The 23,653-nt window shown below is 38.9% G+C and overlaps 1 protein-coding gene across 1 annotated transcript in view; it reads right to left on the reverse strand.

Annotated features, from left to right (window-relative positions):
• The window catches only part of PRKAR2A (protein kinase cAMP-dependent type II regulatory subunit alpha), a 63,704-nt gene extending 42,164 nt beyond the window's left edge, over positions 1–21,540 (reverse strand). The window contains exon 1 of the mRNA XM_063348262.1: positions 21,154–21,540. Within this exon, the coding sequence (XP_063204332.1) occupies positions 21,154–21,406 (253 nt within the window). The 5' untranslated portion in view covers positions 21,407–21,540. The remainder of the gene's footprint in view (positions 1–21,153) is intronic.
• Positions 21,541–23,653: the final 2,113 nt, after the last annotated feature.

Genomic DNA, 23,653 nt, shown 5'->3' on the forward strand with positions numbered 1-23,653 from the left:
ATCACTTAACCTCACTTATCATTTCCCTTTTTTTGTACTGGGGAAAAATAAAAAAAAACCCAACAACAAAATAGTGGTCATTCATTCATATATATATGAACAACACACATGTACCACAAACACTCAAAGAAGAAACAATGTTATAAAGGTGCTCAATTTCAAAAGCTTCCCAATTTCAAAACCATTTTATACTGCCCTCAATCAGCTAACTCAGCAAAAATTAGTCACGTACATATTTGCTAATAAAAGACTGCACAACCTTTCTTCCTCAAAGTAAAGGTATGTCATTCCATTTATTTAATAAAAATTATTTGAATCATTTGTATAAATGAATCAATACTGTACATTATGTTAGTTAAATTGTCAAATGTACCTTATATCAAACAGCCCTACTGCCATGCATCCTACTACTTGTTAGTGGCTCCACTCAATTTCATTTTCTCACTTGAAAAATTAGGGATATAAATTTCAAAAACAGAGACTGGTATGTGATAATGCTGGGAACCACTAACCTCAAACATAGATTATTATTTTTTTAATTATTTTTAAATACTTTTGAAAAGTGAAAAAACGGGAATTTCTCCAATATTCTTCAGTTTGCTTTGGCATGGAGGTTTTCTTTGAAATATCTGATGCTGGATTTCAGCTCAGCATGCTTAACTTACGAGAGTTCTAGCTATGGTTATAGGCCAGTGTTAAAACTCAGCCCCACAGGTGAAAAAGTAAAAAAAAACAACAAGGACATAGATATTACCATTTTTTACCCCTGCTTTCAAAACCAAACAAACAATTAAAGTATTTAAGCCAAACAAGTGAGACAGTAAAAATCATTCTCCAACTTTACAAATCATATCTAAGAGAATGCTTTTCCTACAGTGCGTGGGATCACTTTCTTTGTCAGTGTACTGAAAAGTGACTAGTAAAAAACACCAGCAGGCTTTTTAAAAGTTACACTACTACCATAATAGTGTAAGTCATTTCTCTATACTACTCATAAGTATTGTATGGTTACAGAAAACACTAAAGCTTGAAACAAACAGAAAAATTACAACAATCTTTCTCCTACCTATTGCTATCCTCTTCTTACATATACTGAGAACATTAAATTCTTACAGAAAGGATAAATAAAACCCAAAAGATCAGTTCAGGGTCACAGGAAAAATTCAGGGACAAACGAAGAACTGGAATTCCAGGCATGAGCTTAGAGTACTAGATGTTACCACTCTGTACTAGATACCTTGAAAACTTTCTTTCTCTTCCTCCACAGGTACTCTGATTTTTACTAGGACCTGCGAACACTTCTTAATTACAAAAGAGGGGGGGGGTGGGTGGGGGGGAAAACATGCTCATTGTTTCTGATACTGGATACAATTTATAGCAGCAGACTAAGTTAAGCTAGTGTGCACACAAAAATTTAATACAGATCTTTCGTGTTAATGTTCTAATCAACTCAAAAATTCTTTGAAGGTTTCCTGATGAAAGATAAGAGTGAAGTTTATAACAGGTTGCATAAATTTGGTAGTATAGTACTCGGAGTTCATGGAGCATAGGCACAAAATACCAGCTTTATTATAACAAATTAGCAGAAATCAGTGATTTCTACAGTCCCTTCCCATCGAATCGTGGTACAAAGCCATCCTATGTGAACAGAGAAAAAAAAAGAGAAACAGAATGTAAACTGTTCTTATTTAACAAGTCAATTAAGATTATCCAAACAACATGTGAGCTGACACTATAAACTATTAAAGCTGAAATACCAGAAGCAGAGTGGAGTATAAATCTGAGGCGTGACTGTCTCTATGGAATGTTATATCAAGTTACGATAAGGAAGTGCTAGACTACAGCTGTCAAACTTTTTCTACACAGCAAGATGCTAATGGACTTACATGAATATGAACCATTTAAAGATTCAAGTATGAACTTTTTAGGATTCCTATTAAAAAGTAATGCTACAGCAGAAACAAGACTGTCATCATCAGATATGCAATCATACTTTAATAAATGCATATCTGAACTTGTTTTTCAACTAGTAAGTAAAATAATGGTGTTCCCTGTGACTATTACTAATACAACGGTTATGTATCCATGATTTCTCTGCTTGATAAGGTGGGGGAGTGTGAGTGGGGGTACAAACTACTACAATTTTTTCAGAGGCAGTTCTGGAACCTAACCATCCACACGTCAACATTTCTTTCAGAAGAGCAAAACAGACAAAAATGGCCAAGAGTTTAACAGGTGCCAATTTTCTTTTTCCTTCTATTTCCTTCCCCCCAGAAGAGGATGGAAACTCAGAACCTGCCTACAGACAGGCGGGAGAGATTCTGATGGTGTCAGTTGAAGCATGCCAGATATTCGGAGAAAGACAAAAGGTCAGGGAACCCTAGGGAGGAAGCGAGTTCTTTCAGAGGAGGAAGAGAGGGAACATGAAACGTTAAAAAAAAAAAGGTAGAAAAATGGAAACCATGGTGTAGGATTGTCTGCATACACACACACTCCTTACTTTTCTATAAGAGACTTTTTACATCCATTAATCTGGAAAACAACAAGAAAAATTACATTAATATTAAACACTGTTTTCCCCTCTGCTACAGGAGAAATAATAGAGGCATAGATACCTTTTCATTCCCAGTATTTAAAAATAGCTCTCAGCAGTAGCAAGAGATAATAAAATATAAAAACAAAGTAGCAACACATCCTGGTCTTCAATTTAATTGATTTTTTTTATTTGGATTTAAAAATTACTGACATAAAATGGAAAAACACTGTCTGGAAGCCTCACCTTAAAGGAGCCCGTGATCCTTGCTTTCAGAGATTTTAGAACCCCTCTGATAGAAAGAATGTAATAACTACTTCTGAAGGAAAAAGTTGAGTCAACAAGCAAGGCATCTATGTTAGTTAAAAAAAGATGTTTTACAAAGTTATTAAAGCTGTTGTGATATTTTGGGTTGGCTCTTCTTTTTTCCAAAACAGAAGAAAAATTAATATGCGCTCTGGAATGGACAAACTTTAAACAGCTGATAAATTCAAGAAAGATAAATCTTTACTTGACTCACAAAGAAATTTGGGGGAACCTCCAGTTAGAATAGCATTTCTTCACTAAGATGTTAAAAGAGGAGGGGTTTTGTACATTGGTTTGGTTGTTGTTTTTTTAAAAAAATAATTGAAGACACTTTATGAGAAGGAATCACTATTTCAATATTTTCATTCCACAGCTGAATTTGAACACTCATGCATGGTACAATTTTTATTATGTTTCTCAGCAGATATTAATTCAGTACCAAAAAAGGACCACAACCCTGTTATGCACTGAACTCTGCTCTGAAAATTCAGGAGTTAATACAGCCAGAGTGAAGCCTAAGTACAGGAGAATGAATACCTATCAAGCAGCACTCCATATTATCTGACATCGCAATGGCACGACCCACATAACCCTCTCCTATTTCTTGCTGACACGTTTCAGAGATCTAGCCAAACACAGCACTTTTTTTTTGGCGTTGACTTTTTATGAGAGTAATCTATATTACGAAGATCAAAGAGATAGCAAGAAGGCACGCACTTGCTTTACAGACATGGAATTAGACAAATTGCCAGTGCTAAGGTACAATCTCAGCTGAAAAAACACATTTCACAGTGATTAAAGACATAACTGTATGCTGATACTACAGCAGAGATTGTCAGGGACTGAAATGAAAGACTTTGGAATTTTTTCAAGATTAGAAAGACAAAATCATACACTGCACAGAAAAGGAAGGATGCTGCAAAGAACTAGGAGAGTTAAGAAGCAACTGACAAATCTTCCAAGTGTTGTCAGAATAGGCAAGACACTGGAGGGTACAGCAAAGCAAGAAATAATAAGTGAAAAGGGGAAATTTGCTTGGGCTTTAGGAGCAAGCTTAAAGAGGAAGGCATTTCAGAGATAGGGAAGCAAAGGAGCCACATTAGTAATATCACAAAAGTTTTAAGAGCAAGAATGACGTTAGGCTTACAAACCGAACACTAAGCAGATGATAAAAAGTAAAGATCCTGAACATATTCATAAGTGACTTTCATAGGGATTCTCTGACAATGAAAAAAGAAAGGGTCAAAGATGAGTATGAGACCACAGAGCATCAGAAACATCACATCAAGGAGAAATAACTGCAAGTTCCCTTAAAACAAATGCTTCATACAAAAAAGATAGTTGCATCTTACGTAGGGAAGCACGAGGCATTTCCTCATCAGCAAGAAAGATGGGCAACTCAGCCTCATGTCTAGGTGCAGTGGCAAAGCAAGTACAGACTCTTCCTTTTCCAAGTCTCTTGACGTTTGCCTTCTATCTCAGCAGTCCTGCTTTCACACTTCACCTCTTTATTTACCAGACTCCCATCCCGCCAGAAATCAGATATATTAGGCAGGAGGATTAATACTTCAGGGTATTTAAGATCTTTGAAATGTAATGAAGACAAATTATGTCTGAAATCTTTTTGGTAGAAACTTCAGAAGTGCTGACTTCTGAAAGTCAGCTGACTTCTGAAAAGCAACATTTGACTCCGACAAGTACAGTTCTTTTAAAGCAATACTTTTGCATTTCAACTGGTTTTTTTACTATGGCTTTGATTTCTAAGACACTTACAAGACTTAACTTCACATCTTCATATTTTTTAAAACATCAAACCCTAAAAGACTTTTGACCAGATTTTTATCCTTTGATTGGTTGTAAGGTGCAAAGTCATTGCTCTATGTTACAAATTCACAACACTTAAACATCTTTTGGCTTACTTAGAAAGATGAGTTTCACCAAGCACACTTGGAAACCGTGGAGATAGTTAAATGACACTTTTGTGACTCATTTAGAAATTATGTCTAGTAAGCCACTCCATTTTGATTATTTACCACTGCAGTTCTTTCAGAAATCTCTTTCCACAGATTAACGAACTGTATACAGATGAATGCAATGTAAACAAAGCTAAAAACAATCAAACAAACAAAATCCACATAAACCTGACACAAATTTTTATACATTTCATTATCATTAAATTTTTCATTTTACCACAGCACAGAGACACTGCTAAACATAAGATACTTAAGTCATTGCCCCAAAGAGCATAGTCTCAATCACTCCTGATCTGCCACTGCTATCAGCCAAGATCACTTGTTTTTCTATTTTCACAAGCCTAATTAAAAGTCACACCATTATCCCAAACAACTGAATGCATTAAACAGTAGCAAGGAAACTTTAATGAAAGCAACAACTCACTGAAGGCTTCTCATGACAGGTAAGTCAGATTCATCAGGCAATTTCTACACTCCTCCGTAACAGAAATGGCACCTACAATGTGGTCTGGGACAAAACCATCAAAACCAGCTTGAGTCAGGTCTAGACACAGCCCTTCCTCACTCTGACAGTACCCAGTCACTGCTGTCCTCTCCCAAACCTCATGGGCGATTCTACTCAGTCTCAATGTGGTCTAGATTTAAAAAAAAAAAAAAATTCTCAGAAAATGAGTATTATTGTCAGAAATAGCACACAACCAATTTCTTTGAAAGTATGAATATATCAAATAAGTACCCTTGCTGAAGCCAGGAACCTCTTCTTCACAGCTAGGCCAGGAACTTTGAGAGAAATATTAGCCAGGAAATATAACTACAATAGCCAAACATAATGCAAACGTAGATCTGGGGGGAAACCTTCGTTAAAGTAACATGGATGAAGTGGAAAATGCTGGCACTGACTTTAGTGTTTACACAGCCTCAGGTACATGCTATTGTAAAATCAAGTATAAAAAGGGTAGAAAACAAGCACACCACAGCTATGGCAACAACACTAGAGAGTTAAACAATGTACTGGATTTACATATTTCATGCCTCCTGTCCCTGCCTTTTCTATAACCTCTTCCCCCTGTACTCAACCACTCGCTCCCTTCTCACACACCTGCATTCTGCCTGAGAGGATAACACAACTGCAGCAGAAAAGAAGAAAGTTAACAATTCCCACTCACATAGAAACCCTTCTACTCTCTGTTTCAATCCCACAGTTACCCTGTTATTTCCAAGATTTTTAATATATTCCTACTACCAAGGCTTTACTCTATATCTCAAGGACTGCCACATAAGCATAGTAAATATTAAGTAATTAATCCACACACTTGCACAGCTGGATTGCTGCTGTTTTTTGAAAGCTATATTTGGGTTTGCAACACACTACATGGCAGCACACCACTGATGTCCTTGTCGCTTTCTTCATTTCCAGTTTCATACTACCCCTCCTATTCAGGATGAACTTTTCCTACACACCTCACATAACATATTCAAATCCCCTTTAAATACACACACCTTTTTCCATGAAAAACTCCTCAAACAACTCATAGGCATCCTACATTTTAACTATTATCTGTTGCCTCATATCTGTCCTTTAGGCAGGAGCATATTTTAAAGCACAGCAAATATATACGTTCTCAATACTTTCCTAGGTACATCTGGCATTTAAGACAACTTCAAAAAGGCATAATGCTGTATTTTTATTTGGATGTATAATGAAGAGTTTATTTTCTCCTATATGTAAAGATGATGATGACAATGCACAGATATTGTGGTTCGGCAATGAAAAACAAAGAAAAAAAGAATAATTTTGACTGCCTCTCAGTTTCCACCAGAAACCCAGCCTTAATTTTACATTCACTGTATTGTATTTTAAAGAGATCCATCTGCTCTGTCTGTAGTACACATTAATATTCAGACGACATCTGCAGTGTGCAAACCAAGCTTTTAATTGGAATCATGTCACAGCTACCATTCCACAACACTGAATGTAAATGTTGGCTATCTGCACTTGGCAGCTGCTTGGCAGGCTTATTATAAAGTCCTAGTGAGACTGATAGCGTCTTTAAATAATGCTGTATCAGGACATAAAAGGTATCTTGAAAAATCAAATATTTACTATCACGAAACAGTTTTACAATGCCATCCATATCTAATATAGTTTACTAGCACCTTAAACTACTTATAAGCAAAATATTGTTTATATTCAGACATAATTTTCAGAGAGACAACAAATTGATAAACAGAACACTCATATTTTTCATTATGACAGATATTTAAGCAGATGTAACTTGTACACAAAAGAGGACAAAGAAAACTGAACTTCAGTGCAACTGAAATTGTGTAGTGAAGCTCGAAGCATTTATAAAAATCTAAAACTCAAGCATTGCTAACCATGTAAGAGCACATGAATAAAAGAATTCAATTAACAGGTGTGCTCAGTGATTTAAGACACTTTCCTACAATGTCAGACTAATTATTCTAGAGTGAATAATATAGTTCCCTTTTTTTTTTTTAAGGAAAAAAAACAACACCTAAGTTAAGAGCATCATCATTTGCTTCAAATCCTTGCCAAACCATGGTAACATAAAATTATATTTGCCCAATCATCTAGGTATTTTCAGCTTGTACTCTTCTGTAAGTTTCTGACAAATGGGGCAGTGATCAGCAACTTATACAGAGAAAAGCCTATGAGTGTGTGAGTGTGTGTACATACACACACAGAAAAGCAACAGTTACCTGTCCAATACAAGCAACTACTTGTTATACCATCAAACTGATCTTATACATGTCACAAGTTATTTTAATCTTACCAGTAACTAATAGAGACACAGGAACTCTTAGAACAGCAACACTTTCTTGTTATGAAATACACATTTTAGGGAATCTGTCTTCCACTATCTTTGCCATAGCATCATAACAAACATTTTTTCGAAAATCTCATGAAACTTCCAAGACCATAGCTCGTTAAGATATAGATATGTTGCCACAAAAATAATTACACACGTAGAGGAAACATAAGAACAGAAAGTCGTCGTGATCCAACTGTTCTAACTCTAGTGCCCTTCTCCAATAGACTAATTGGCTTAACAGATACTGCTTAGCTTCAGTACAGCTTCCAACACAAATAAGTGAATTACACAGAAGGGGAAGACGCAATTGTTTGCGCTCAGGGCATACTTACATGGCCAGTCTCAAGCCTGTACTTGCACATCCACCACCATTTTAGAACACTTTATGGTGGAAGGGCAGCAAAGAACAAAAATGCTCAGAGGACAGAGCAAGGCTTCAGTCCCAAATCTGAGCACACAACAAGGCTATCAATGACCACTGACTGCAGCAGCACTTCCAATCTGTTTCAATGCAAAGGAAAAAAGGGTTGGTCTTAGCTTTTCATCAGTGGTATACAGCTGGCCTGCTCAAGTTTGCACTAGAACAGAAAAGAAGAATTAATGTGGGCAGTTACAGATGATACGCAGTGTAAGAAGCTTTTCCTTTGCCTCTTAGCTATTTACAGTCTCGGATAAAACAGATTGGAGTCACTCTCACAGTCAGGTACTGTATCTCATGCGATAGACAGTAAGAAACAACTGTAACTGAACTAGTTATACAAAAGAGAGCAACTTAGAAGAAAAATACAGAAGATCTGAAGCTCAGTAGAAACCACCAGTGACACTGGCAGGGCGTGGTGTTTTATATACTCAGCTACACAGCTATACCTGCCAGACCAACCTGAGCTCAGGAACGTATATAGGTGTTGTACATAGGTAGGATTTAAGAATAGCATCCTACAGCTAAAACAGGAAGCATGTAAGAGCCCATAGTTCTTTGGCTGGGTCACTTCTAATGTCAGTTACTAATTCCTACTGCCAGTACTGATTTGGATGATGAAACTTAGCATGTTTTTACATAAGACAAAGCTGGAATGGGTTGTGCTGTCATCTGATTTATCTGTATAAAAGAGCAAGAGGAATTTCAATTAGAAACATCAGCATCAAGTGTCACTTCAAGCTGATTCAGAGCCTAATGTCACACATCCACATTTAAATCAGGGCATAAGTACACTTGTATATGGCAGGCAAGACACACCAGATTAATGGTATCCTGGGATGCGTTATGAGCAGTATTGCCAGCAGGTCAAGGGAGGTGGTCCTTCACTTCTACCTCAGCCTTGGTAAGGCCACACCTGGAGGAGTACTGTGTCCAGTTCCGGGACAGGACAAGAGCCAATGGGCGCAAAACGAGACACAAGAGAGTCTGTCTGAACACCAGGAAACACTTTTTTTACTGTGAGGGTGACCCAGCACTAGCACATGTTGCCCGGAGAGGTTCTGCAATCTCTATCCTTCAGGATACTTAAAAGCCATCTAGACATAGTCCTGGGCAACCACTCTAGGTAGTCCTGCTTAACCAGAGGGGTTGGATAAGATAACCTCCAGAGCTGTCTTCCGACCTCAACCATTCTGTGATTCCCTAAAGATACTCTAACAGCTCATTAAAACTCACACTTTGCCTCCAGTTTAAGTTCCAATGGCACGAGACGATAGAAGTAAACATCCTTTGCAGACAGATACATTAATGGACCCTCTAGTTCCAGACATCTTTTTTCCAGGTAGGTAACTATAAATTTTGACAGAGCCATGATACAGGTTTTGGGCTGTTGGGGTTTAGTTTGTTTGGCTGTTTTTATAAAGGGAGATGGGGAGAAAGGGAGGAAAAGAAGAGGCCTGGGCTTCTGCAATTTCTTATGAGGGACACATTCTCCATATTTGCAAACTGAGCATTTCTCGGGCATTTTAAAAAATTTTCAGCAACGACCCCTACTGCAACATGCTAAACAAGTTCTTATTCTATTAATGCCACATAAAAGCCAACAAGCATCCACATCCTGGACAAACCTCAACATATGTATCAGCCCTCTTAGCCACTGACACAAAAGGTAACTATTATCAGTTGATCATCTCCAATAACTTCTGCATCCTTCCCCACCTCACTGTTTCCTAGGATTTAGCACTCCATCCTGTATACATAATCACCGCTGAAGACTCACTCTTGCCTGAACAATTCGTGAATGACCTTTCTCAAACCTGTCATTCTCAAAAGATCAAAAATTTAAAGAGCTGGCTCAATTCTTCTTGAGGTCTGATTTTGACTTTTTTTTAATTAGGTGCTTAAAAAAGACTGAAGATGTGTTGTTGATTTGTGAAATAAAAAAAAGCGTATTCAAAGAACTAGCATCCCCATATGTGATATGTTTAAAAAATACATTTAGAGAAAAAAAATGTATCATGCATCATATCACATTTTTTAATAACCAAAGCCAGAAAACCTTGGTCAGTTGTTTATAAGAATTTCTAGATATACTCACAACTGAAGTTATTGGTTTTCCAGTTACAAAAAAAAAAGCAAAACAAAAACAAACACACAAAAAAATCCCAAACCAACCCACGATTTGTGTCCTATATATAGGGATATCTACAGCAGTAATAGAAGAGGTGCACAGGATTTACAGGATTTAATCCTGTAGTGGTAGCTTCAGAATCAGTGCTGGACACCAGGTTTTCTACCTTGCTTCCCCTCATCTCTAGGACGCAGGATCCTCTATATGAGCACAACTGACTTCACAATTCATGTTAATTTTCTTGTCTGATGCTTTACTACAGAGATAACAAAACGTGAATCACACCCAGCCCTTCCACACCACCGTAGCAGGTAGCACAGCCTCAGCTCTGAGGGAGGATGACAGCTAGCAACCTGAGGGGTGGCATAAAGTGATGAGGAGTACCATGGATTCTGCAGAAGTATTAGCAACATCTCTGGCAATTCTGTGATTCTACATGTATACAACATTAAGTGCTATTTCATTATCAGTACAATTATATTAACCAATAATTCATAAGCTGATCTTGTTCCATTCAGATACAATTTGGTAACAGTTTCTTTTAGCGAAGTATAAATAAATTTGAGTAGATTCCAAATACATTTTGAAATTTAGAAAACTTAAAGTTTCTTATCTGGGCAATCTTCAGTTTGTGACACACAACAAAATTATGAGCAAAAATAACTGGCGTACCACATCTCAGAATAACGTATTTTATAGCTTTTCTTCATTCAGATTTACACTTCTAACAATATTAAGTCAGCATTCAGAAAGCTTAATTAAAACATATAGCTGTAAAAAGAATAATATCCATGTAAAAAAGTATTTTGATAGACAACAAAACACACACTTCCAGTAACTGCATCCTGTGCACTTTCACAGGGAGAGGATTTAGGGGAAAGAGGAAGAGTGAAGACAGGCAGATTCGCCCTGTTTCCTAAGAAGGGATAATAGTAAAAAAAAAAAAAACCAAACAGTGCATTCTCCCCAGACCATGGAAAATCCCCTTTTATGCTCACATATGTCTAGAGTCCCTGAAAGAGGGCACAAGTTAGCATTCATCCCAACATAAATATGTCAGTAACAATAAAAAGAAATTCCCTGACCAAAGTGAGGTGCAGCAAGTACTACATGGTTCAGCTTCCAGATGAACTGACTTTTAGTAGCAGAACTTCTAGTATAAAGCTCACAACAGTCCCTGTTACATACTACTTCAAAACAAGTGGTACACATTGCAACTCTTTTAACTAGGAAAAGTTAAGTGTCTGCATATAAAATCTATGAGAAGTTAAAAAGAAAAACACTACCAAAACCAATGCACATCACACAAAGTTACATTGTTTGACAGCGTTATGAAAAAAAAGACATAAGGCACAACACCTAATTACTAAACAGTTTCAGCAGCAAGAAATTAAAATTACTTCACAAGGATCTAAGAGGTGCGCATACAGAATACAAGATAAATTGAAGCCTAGTTTATGATAAACAGCCATAAAGTTACACAATCTCAAGATTAGAATAAAAATCATTATACAAATTGCATCAAGTGATGTTTAATTTCAATATGCTTGAGAAACCGGAGTATTTAAAGTAACATCACCACTCTGAATAGTACTAAGTTTTATCATTTTAGAACAAGAATATTGTGGAATCTTCCGCCAGCCTCCCCAAAGGTGTCAGAGACAGAAGACTGAATGTTTATCTACTTTAATGAGCCATCTTTCATAATTTATCCCTGAGAAGGCTTTGAGTCCTACAAATACTTATGAATTTTAATCAGAAACATTTAATATTATCAATGTTAAAAAAACTTAACCATTTCAGAACAATTACTTTTTTCAAAAAAAAAAAAAAAAAGGGAACTCCACCATCTTTGAATTTTCACTCCAGGGCTGTCCAAGAGACATCTTTCATAGAGAGGTATTCCCCTTATCCATGACAACCTGAGATGGACCAGTTCCTTACACTACAGCATTTCCTTGAGGAAGCAATTCTTCCTGAATGATCAAGATTAGCACAAGTGTTGCCACAGAAATGGCAGTGTTTACTGGAGCACCAACAGGAAAAAAGAAAACAAATATTTGTATTTTTCTTTTCTTAAAATCTCTTCTATGGAATACAGGTTTCTCAATAGGAAGCAGAAAACAATATGCTATCCCAAGGGAGGAAGAACCAAAATGGAAATGGAGGGCCATTGTGACATCCTGCTTTGTAACAGTCTGTCAATATACAATCACCAAGAACAAGGAACTTGGCACTACAATATTTACATAGGAAAACTACAGAGTAGTTTCTCAACCCTCATCTAAAACACACACAGTTCACTCCCCACACAAACTTCACACATGTTATTAGAATGCTCCACAACCAGAGACGCAGTACTTTAAGCTTTTCCGTCCTTTGTGTACCACTGAGATTCAGAGAAGGACAGAAACAGTTACCAATGGATGAACAACTTTTTACCAAAATCACCACTTCATCTCCAATTTGCAGCCCTAATCCTTGTTCACACAACAGTTTAGAGAGAGATTTTTGTGACAATTTTGCTGGATGATCATGGACCATCTTGGTTTGTACTTCACCAACACCCAAAAAGGAGTGCAGGGTTCCAGACTTTTGCAAGATGACCTCAGAATGAAACATGACATCATGCCAGTTGGAAATTGAGTTCCTCCAGGATGTATACAGTTTCTGAGAAGAAGCAAAGCTGTTCGTCAAGCCGCCCTCAGAAAGTTAACAGGAAATAGAAGGAGGGAACAGAAAGTGGCTTAAATTTTTTTAGAAAAATAAAAAACAGGTTTGGTTTTGTTGTTGTTTTTAAATTATCATAAAAGCGGTGCTACAGAAATGATACCTGCAGTCCCTCCCACATGCCTTGAAGGCAGGCTGTTCCTAGAGATGTGTTCTCCCCTAAAGGGAATTTCCAAGTCCATGCTCAGAGCAGAATTGCCGCTATTCATCGTCTGCAATTTCTACATAGAAAAGAAATGCCTCAGTATGGAAAGGGCTAGTAGCAAAACTGCTACTAATACAATGCTGGGCTTTATTATACACAACTTATTGTATATTTATGAAACAGAGGCCAAATCCTAGCAGTACGATAACTGTATGACAGGCTTGCTTTCCTCTAAATCTCCTCTCTCTTCTAGGTATCATATCTATTAAAGCACACAGAGAACACTGCCATCCACGATCACCACAATTTTCACTACCTCACAGACGAAACACAAACAACCACAAAGCAGCTGCTTGTTCTGGGTAACATTTCTGGAGTCTCCTCCTGACAGTCCCTTTTTCAGATCTGTACTTTCAAAAGAAAAGTTTGCATTAAAGGATCTCTTAAGCATACATCCTTTCATGGAATTAGTATTTTGGTTCAAGAGTCTTTTATATAACAGTGTTTCACCCACACTCAGATTTATCAAATTACCCACTAGTAACTTTTCCAACCAATGTTCTTACGATTCTTGATTTACTTTGTCTGTTTCATATTACAGTGATGCATCAAGGTACTGAAAATGCAGAGTGCAGAAGAGTACACGCCATGCAATTAATGACACCTCAGGGGGAAAAAAACAAACAAACAAACAGAAACCTATGTGAATCAAAGAATCTTGATGTATCAAAAAAATTATTACATACCAAAGAAGTACTGATGCAAAGCCAGACATGGATTACAAAGATGCAAGTGCAGTAGCATATCTAAGGAATCTAAAGGACTGTTACAGAGACAAGAATAATATCCCTCTAAAAGAGGAACCAGTACGTTTGTAACAATTGTATTTGTCATTATCTCCCTCTTCTTTCACAAAAAAATATGAATGATCATTCATGAAGTTGAAAATGTTGCTAAAGCCAGTGAGAAACATGCATAACTCATCTTGGCTACACTTCGAGTCTTCATTTGAATAATGAGCAACTGCTCTTTGTTAAACATTAATGCTTTTTAATGACTGACTGGTGAATAATTTGAAGTGAGCTGCTTCTCTGTTGTCTCCTCCTCTTCCCCGAGATCTCCATTGTTCTATTTTAGATAAGAGGGTACAACTAAACTTCAGTATCAGCAAAAGGGGAAGATGGCACTTGGCAACACTGGCAGAATTGTCTCAGCACTCTAATATTAGATTATTAAATGAAAAAATAACATAGTTAAAAAAAGATAATATTCACTACAACAATTTCCTTTAGCTTAATTTTAGAACCAGCTAGAAGAATCCCATTTTAGAAGTTTCATACAATTTTTCTTACAATAAACTTTTTCAATGTGGAAAAACCAAGCTTTTAAGAATTAAGCAATAATTTCCAAAGGCTAATTATCCCCTTCCTTTATAGTTAGTTACGTTCTTTTTAGAGGTTAGTACACAAAGTAACGCAGTTTCTATTTGCCCAAACTAACAGCAGGATACTAAAAGAGCACAAACTGAGTCTAGAATTTAATTTATCTATGCAGTTATAGCTAGTGCCAAAAGCTCTTTCAGGAAATATCAAGCTTAACAGCTAAGTGAAAAGTTACCGGAATTTTTAAAGGTACTGCTTGCTTCCTCACATTCTGCGATACACAGATGATTTAAGAAAAGCAGAATGATCATGTCAAGCAACTGAGAGCAAACTGGAATAAGAAGATATCTTTCTCGAGAGATTTTAAGGACTGTCTAATAGAAGCTATAGGAATAAGAACAGCGCTGATGACCGGATGTTACAAATAACAATGTAAGTATACCACGTCAAAATTGCAAGAAACTTATCTTTCAAAATTAACATAGAAGTTTCTCCTTCCTGATGTAAATCAATATACATTTAGCAATATCCAGTGATGTTTGCAAATTTCAGTCAACTCATCTACAGTTCTGTTTCTCAGCCATCCAGCAGCTTTTATCCCTTCACTTCATACTTTGTTATTTTACTATCTCAGGTAAGAATGATGTATTACACCTGTATTTTAATTAAATTTTCATTTGTACTGAAGACTACTGATGAAACCTTCCTTCAGACTCCATTGAGATACAAACGGTGACCTCCTTAGAGCTACATCACTTAACTAGAAAAAGTCCTAGTCAAATCTTGTAACAGAGTAAGTACAATCTTAAGAACAAATGCTGAAAAGCATGTCTTTTGTGATAAGCAAATACAGAAGCAAAAAGACCTCCAGAAAAAAACTTTAGAAATTTTGTCCAAGTAACTAAAGAGAAGTAAATTCAGTCCTCCTTTATACTTAGTTTATGTTCAAAGTTCCCCTGTGTGAACAAGATAAATATAGGGAGTGAAGTTCCATTAGTACTAACAGCAGCTACTCTATTTAATCCTTCAGACTTAAGTCAGTGAGAACTGTCTCTGCAAAAGCAAAGACACGCGCAAGTATAGCAGCTGCACAATGGTAATCTTTCACTTGGTATTTTTTATGTTAAACACATTCAAGATATTATGCTGCCAAGACCTACCAAAATCAGAAAATCAAATGTAGAAATATATATTCCTCTTAAAACATTATCAACATGCATGTATCGCTAATACTTTGCTTTGTAATTGATTCCATGTTATTGATAGAGACCGAAGAATAAATAAAACTAAAGCTTATTCTACACCTTCAGGTTGCTAGGCTTGCTTACACATACTTTCTAATATGTTTGAAAAGAGTGTATGTGTACTTCTTTCTTTGTATACTAACCTCAAAGGCTTATGGCTAGATCATAATCTAGAGCTTCTTCCTCCATCTAGAGGAAAAATCTAGAGACTACTTAAGTAGAGCGCAAAACACCTTTGTTATAATCACTATTAAGCAACATGAGTCAGTCAAACAAACTGTGTAACCTGCTCTAGGTGACCCTGCTCTGGCAGGGGGGTTGGACTAGATGATCTCCAGAGGTCCCTTCCAACCCTATGATTCTATGATTCTATGAAATTTCAAAGAAAAAAAGAAGTAGCACTAATAATTATCAGATTACGAAAGTGCCCACTGTGCTACCTATATTTTAAACAGAGTAGCTATTCTTTGGACTGAATTTGCATCATACAATGCAATAGTACTGTAAAAAAAAGTACTGTACTGCAGAGAGAAGCTCTTTTCATGTTAAGGACAGGAAAAAAAAAGAAAAAGAGCGAGGAGAGTGCTACTGTGCTTTATTCCGAGTAAATTAACAATTATGGAGGAAGCAGGTGAACGTACTACTAAAAAGTTAAGAGTACTTTCATTTTAAAGGTGACTGTCTCGCAGGAACACTTGCAATAACAAATCTGAATTACATCTGAAAACTTGAACTGTGTTCTTCAGAAGGACCACTATTCTCCTTATTCCATCCTTCAAAGGTCTTCTTCAAAAGTCTTCAATCATCTGACTTCTATCATTCAATATATTTCCTTGAATTATTTCAGGAAAACAGCAAGGAGTTACGCCTGACCTGTAAATTGATGTAGTACAGAATAAGTACAGAATAAGAAAGCATAAGCAAATGATGCTTAAGAGTAAGAACAGTTTTAATTTAATAGTAAGCACTTCTGTTAACAATTAAGAAGATCAAGATTTCAAAGATGGACTGAACTCTTATTTGGTATCACATCCAAGATCTAATGATGTAAAAGTACATTTCCCTACTCCCTTCTGCTGAGATATCCTATTGATGTTTTAGATGACATTTAGCAAATCCTTGAATTTTAATTGAGAGCTCAGTGCAGACACTAAACTGGATCTTTTCACCTGTTAATCCAGATTCATATGCACCATTTTCCTTCATAACAATAGAGCATGCTGAAAAGGATTATTTTGAAAGCAATATATTAAGAAGCGTTTTCTTTTGGTCAGGGAGCAGCTGAAAAGTGCACAATCTTTCCTTCAATATCAAGGTGAAACCCTGGGAAGGAAAAATTTTATTTTCACTAAAATACTTGTCATTAGGTAAAACATCTGAGTTGCTCAAGTTAGTATATAATCCGAAAAATATTTTAGTTCTACTGTTTGTTATATTTAATATCTCCAACAATAAACACAGGTGGCTTTATTATAATTTTTTTTTTCCTTCTATAACTGATTACTATTACAAACAAGGAGACACAAAAATGGAAAGTTAACAGTGCAGTACCTTGCACCTTTGTGCAATTGCCACAACTGACAGGGAAGGAAAGCCGCCTGCCTTCCTTCAGATGGGCTACTCACAATAGAAGGTTTCCCAAAGTCATGACTCAGTCTAAACAGTGGACAGACCATTTCTGTTGCTTTAATTTCACACCCTTAACACAACTATTCAGAGCTTCCTTGTTAAAATTACAAGTGCCATGGTCAAGGACACACTTCTAGAATACATATACATCCTTGGTTATGTCCTCAGCCTGATTTTTTTAAGTTGTCACTTTGCATCTTTTCCCAACTCTATCAACTTGTCAATTTTGCAGTTACACCAATCAAATAAAGGCTCTGAGGAAAGCTTCCTATGTATAAATTCTCTGCCACAGCCCACTGGATAGATGTTTCTGGAGGTTCTCCCCCCTATTGTCACTATTTTCTTTCCACACATTCCTTACACTCCACTGTCTGTTAACAGCCACGTCCTGATATCCTTTGATAGCATACACAAAAATGATCAAAATCAGAGATCAAACTCCCAGAAGTTCAGAGAATAAATGTAAACCTAGAAGTAATTTCTTAAGTGTCATAAGAGAAAAGAAGTCTTTTTTGTCATCTAGTTAGTTTCAGTGACTTTTACCATGTTGACTGAGTGCCATTATGGCAGAAAAGGAACCACTGGTGTCACTATGACTACATGAAGACATTTGCCACACAGTTTACACCAAAGGCCAAGAACTTATTCTGATTTTAAGTTATTTCTCCCTTCTATTACCATGTGCCCTCAAAGCATACAAAAAAAACCCAATGAGTAAGTTATCTGAAGTAGTCTCTAGCTCATAGTATGCTGATGCAGCCTAGTGAGATACACAAATTTAATATTGTGCCAGAAGTAGAAACATGAAGACAACCACATTATTTATGCAGACATCTTTCATACGCCCAAAATACACAACCAGGTCACTTATTTAAACTAGCTTTAAATTTTCTTAACTTAATACTTTACTAAACTACCATTGCTCAATTTCATCTTTATATTTAAAAACAGCCATGGAAACATATTTAAAACATCCTTTTGACCTGTCTTTGAAACTCAAAGGTAAACACATGTTAACCTAGGAAAACAAAGTGAAATTAATTTTAGTCTTTCTAAAATTGTCCAAGATGAAAAAATGCAATCTTAGTAAACAGTACTAGGGCCTGTCCAGTGAGATTATCTGAGACTCATTTTGTGGGTTTTCTCTACCTTTAAATGTCCTTTAAACACTGAGCAGTGTATAAGGACACAGGATATGGTGTTCCACAACAAGGTAGAAGTATCATCCTACCTATAAAATTCATAGAGGACGGAGATATCAGAATCTCTGACTTAACATTTTCCCATTAATAAAGCCTTCTATGACAACAGCTACAACAGAAATCTAAAAAACAGGTAGCTATGGGCAACTGCCCCCCACAATGTTAAACAACGTAAGAAAGAATTGTTTCCCTGACCCTGTAGAGACCCTCACCTGCTGATAAATAGAACACAGCTCTCTTCCTCCCCCAGGTCTTTGAAACTGTAAAGAGGAAATAGCACAGATTTTCAGAAAAGCAGCAAGACAGCACTACTGACAGTGCTACTTGCCTATGTTAATTGAATTTTCTCTCTGACTAAGACAGAAAGATGATGAGCAGAAACTTGAAGCAAAGGAACCACCTTTCTGCGTTGGACACCCTCAGCACATAAAGCTGTATTTGAAAAGTTGCTTGCCACCATCAAGTTTGTAGATTTTTATCTGAAAATATTCAACTTCAGACTATCCCTTCAGCTGCAGTTGCCAACATTCACAGGAAAACTTTACACTTACTTCCCTGGAGAAGATCTTTCAAACCCTAAAACAAGATAAACTGATCAAGAAATAGAAGAGATGCTTTCAATGATATTAAAAGCTCTGGTGGAGTGTGGGGTTTTGTGTATGTTTTTTTGTTTGGTTGGCTGTATTTTTTAAAAAAGGAAAACATTATATACAGAAATGTTGCACATTTTAAAAAATCATACACAACTGTTTACTGCAATTTTTCCAATCTAGAACTTTATTTTAAAATAATACATTTTACAAGAAACTATAGCTTCTTTTATATTTAGAGATGCTTGAAAATATTGCTGACTTGAGTTGCAGGACAAACAAAATCACTTGAAATTGCCGTCATAAATCTGTGCTCACACTTGCACATTCCCTTAACTACAATCCAGTCACTACCACCTCTTTATCCTTTACCGTTCATCTTTTCTTCTTCATGCCCTAAACAGAACCTCTCTCTCATTAGAAAAAAAAAAACAACACACTCAAATCTAGACAGCAATTGCAAACTGCTTTTTAATTCATTCCGACTGTACATTTCATTCTTGCCCTCTCACACACTTGCATTTCCCATTTAGATTGTATATTTTCAAGAGCAGAAGCTGTGTTTTACTTTGTAAACTTCCCAGTCCAAAAGGGCTGCAAAAATAGCTGGTCTCCCAATGCTTTCTTAACAAAAACAATTGTTTGTTCCAGTTTAATTTCTTCTTGTTTCTTTAAAACTGTTAGCCGGAGCACAGATGCAAGAACACACTTCATCCTCAAGGTGACATATAGTAATTTGTCTAAGAGAAAATCCTCTGTCAATAAAAGTCAGGAACCTTTGTTCATGTTATAGGTCAAGGGCATAAGACCGCAAAACTGAGGGCACTGAAAGTTTAGGGAAAGCACGCCTTTTCTTACCTTTCCCTCTCCACTTAAATTAACTTCTAATAATGAGACAGTATTCAGCAATTTCAGCTCCAAAATTCTGGGTGTGCCAAGTACCACCATTCACAAACATTTTCAATAACTTTTTGCATTGAAGCTCAATTACAGTCCAAATTACAAACACTGCACAAGGCACACAGCACATTTTGACAGAATAAAAACTCAAGTGTCACAAGTGGCATTTCATTGTCCAGATCACCTAAGTTATCTTTTCTCTTGGAGACCTACAGTATAAACAGGAGTATACAAGTGGCTTCGCATTTTTGCTACTTAGTAACATATTAAAAAGTTATGTCAATGCTTTATAATAACCACTTTAAACGCACAACAGTGGCAACAAACATCCCCAGCTTCAGAGGAAAAAAAAAAAAAAAAACAGTCGTCCGCAATGATTTAAAGGCAGAAATGTAAAGATAAGTACAGAAGAGATTGCACAATAACACATGATCTTTCCTATCACATGCTTGGCTGTATGCTCAATTCACTCCGATAACTCTGGTCAGACCCCAGGCACAATTTTGGCCGTTATACGGCAGCTCTGTACATCTGCTTTCTGACACCCCGCCCAGGGAACGAGTCTCCCACTGGAGCCTACGGGCCTAATGTCAAGGCGAGCACGGCTTGCCCCCGAGAGGGCAGTTCTCCTGCAGGCGTACAGCTTGCCCGGGGCGCAGCCGACACCCTGCAGAGCCGCGGAGGGAAGGAGCCGGCTGAAGGCGCCCAGCAGCACCCGCCGCGACGCTGCAAGAGGCGGCAGCCGGAGCCTGTCCCCCATCCAATCCATCCCGCCCCGCAGACCCGAGCGCCAGCGGCCGGGGCAACGGCGCAGGCGGCGGGCCGGCCTTCCGGGCTGCTTCCTACCCCCGGGGGCAGGACCCCGCCGCTCCCGGCCCGTCCTCGCCCCCCGCCGCCGACACGGGCAGTCCTTCACAGCCTCCCCTCACAGGCTCGGGCGGCCCCCGTCACCAGCGCCCCTCAGTGCCACGGGCAGCCACCCCTCACCGCCCGCCGTCACAGCTGCCCCTCAGTCTCCTCACGCCGCCGCCCCTCAGGGCCACGGGCAGCCTCCCGCACAGCTCCCCCTCACAGCTGCCCCTCACGGCCCCGCGGGCAGCCCCTCACAGCCGCCCCTCACCGCCGGCACTTACGCTCGAAGTCGGAGTCAGAGTCCTCGTCGCCGCGGTCGGGCTCCTCCTCGCCGTTGGACTCGGTCTGCATGGGCTCCCCATCGAAGCTGACCACCCTGCGGCCGCCGCCGGCCGCCTCCTGGTCGCGGGCATCCCGCAGGCGGGCGAAGTAGTCGGCGGCGAAGCCCAGCAGGTCGGGCGGCCGGTGCCGCAGCACCTCCACCGTGTAGCCCTGCAGCAACTCGGTGAGGCCCGGCGGGATCTCGATGCTCATGGCGCCGGGGACCGAGGAGGAGGCCACCGCCTCCCACCCTCCGCGGCCGGCTGTGGCGGTGGTGGGCTCGGGGCCTCCCTCCGCGGGCGCCGACTGACTCCCGCCGCTCCGGTCACACGAGCCGCGCCGGGGCCGGGGGGGGCGGGGGGGGAGGAGGCGGGACGGGAGCGGCCCCGAGTGCGCAGGCGCCGCAACGGGCGCGGGGCCAACGGCCGCGCAGGCGCCGAGCGGGGGGGGCGCGTGCGTCACTGAGAGGCGCGGCGCGAGCGGGGGAGCCGGGCACGAGGCCGGGGGGGGGGCAGAGGCAGCTCTCGGTTGGCGTTAGATCGGGGCCCTCAGCCCGCGCTGGTTTCGTGTCAGAATTAAGTCATTAAGTCAGTATTCTTGAACCTCGCGAGCTGAAGCAACCTGCAGGCCTCGGCGCCTCGTGGCGGCGGCCGTGCGAAGCCGGAGCGGCGGCTGTGGAGTGGTGGCAGCGGGATCGGTCCGTGTAATGTCGAGCACCTGAAAGCATGATGGGTGAAGGACTTAAGCACCTCATCGACTGCTTGTATGCGTGAGCTTTGGAGATACCTCTTCATACTTCATAACTTTGTATGTTAAGTGCATTTTATTCAGATTTTTGATTGTATTCCTTGCCCAAGGCCTTGTGTTGGTGCCACGAAGGCCTGACAGACGCCCAGGGGCCCTTAAGGTTTGACATTGCTGTAAAGCTCATATCATGTTCCGGTTTGAGGTAAAACAGAACTGAGTTTCCATTCAGTATCTTTTCAATTAAGCTGGCCTAAACCACGACATCTTGGAAGAAAACAGGACTGTGCAAACAAGAGTCGAGGAAAATCGAGGATGTTGGCTTAGTGACGCTGCTGCGTGTTGTCAGTGTAAATGTTTTTATTTAATTATTTTGTTTAAAAAATAAAAGGGCAGAAATCAACTTGTCCTCAAAACACACAAAATTTCACTTAGAAGCCCAGGATTGGCTGAGGCAATTCGTTGTGTGTTTTGTTTTGGTTTCCTTGTGTGCCAAAATGTCCCATCGCTTATCCAGATGGTTCTCGCCACACTCCCATGCAAAGATCATCTGTTCATGGCCGCTGCACGGAGAGCACAACTGCAGATCCCGGAGCACCCAATCCAGTGCTTTTACTGACTTTATTCTCGGTGAGGGAGGGCCAGTTGGAAACCTCGTGGCACTTACTACAGCTCCCAGCCTCTCTGGTAAAAGGTGTTCTTTGTAATACGTCTCCCGTATTTTTTTATGCAGGGTAAGATTATGTTTTGCATCTATACAAAATGAGCAAATTAAAAATAAGCACAGGAGGTAGATTTGCCATATCTAATCAGTTTATCTGGAGATTTCATATGAAGCCGTTTCTCTTAATTTTTATTCTTTTTTACAGCAGGCACAACAATTGCAGTATCCCTTTTCTCCTGACTTTTCATTTGCCATATTATCTTTCTGATGGTTGGAAACAATACAAGAGCACATTTCACTGTTCAGTGTACATACTTACACGACTGGTAGAACTGGTACAGGGAAATGGTTCTGATCAATGAAAAAACTGTCTTTGGTTGGTCCCCCACAAAATTAAGATTTCTGATGAGATCTTCCTTTGCCCAGTTGGGTGCTGAAGATACTACCAGTGGTGAAAAGGTCAAAATGAAATTTTAAAAATGCTGTAAAAATGAAAAAATACTGTAAAGAATGAAAAACATTGGCGAGTAGGATCAGAGGAAGAAAGAGAAAGTCTAATTCCAAGGGAATGCACTTATTTTTCTTTCCCATTCTCTTGCACAACAGCCAGCCACCTGACAATTGCCTGCTCTTGGCAGTAGTCAGCTCTTGTATTAGCTTTTAACGTTTGTTGATAATTTTCTCTCATTTGTGCCTGTGGATATAAATCTGGTTATTTATATGAAAAAATGTGTTAGCAGTAAATATTGTTAAGTCTCTGAAGAGCTACATTGTGTTAGCCTTCTGATATTTATATGTCTACATATAACTAATCAGCTTCAGAGGAAAGCAAACAGCAGAGGTCTGTTTAGCCTCTTTCTGAAGGTCAACGGACAAAATAAAAAGCATCCAAGGTCACATGAAGCTCATTTTCAAGCTGATTTACAGCACCGTTTCTTTATATACCTTTTTATTTTGTGATCATCAGAAATGATGGCACATACATGGAAGAGACTTGTCTGTGATCAAGTTAATTGTAATACTGCCTGCTGTGCATACATATAGCTCATCAT

This window comes from Chroicocephalus ridibundus, chromosome 10, assembly GCF_963924245.1.
Source record: "Chroicocephalus ridibundus chromosome 10, bChrRid1.1, whole genome shotgun sequence".
Classification (NCBI taxonomy): Eukaryota; Metazoa; Chordata; class Aves; order Charadriiformes; family Laridae; genus Chroicocephalus; species Chroicocephalus ridibundus.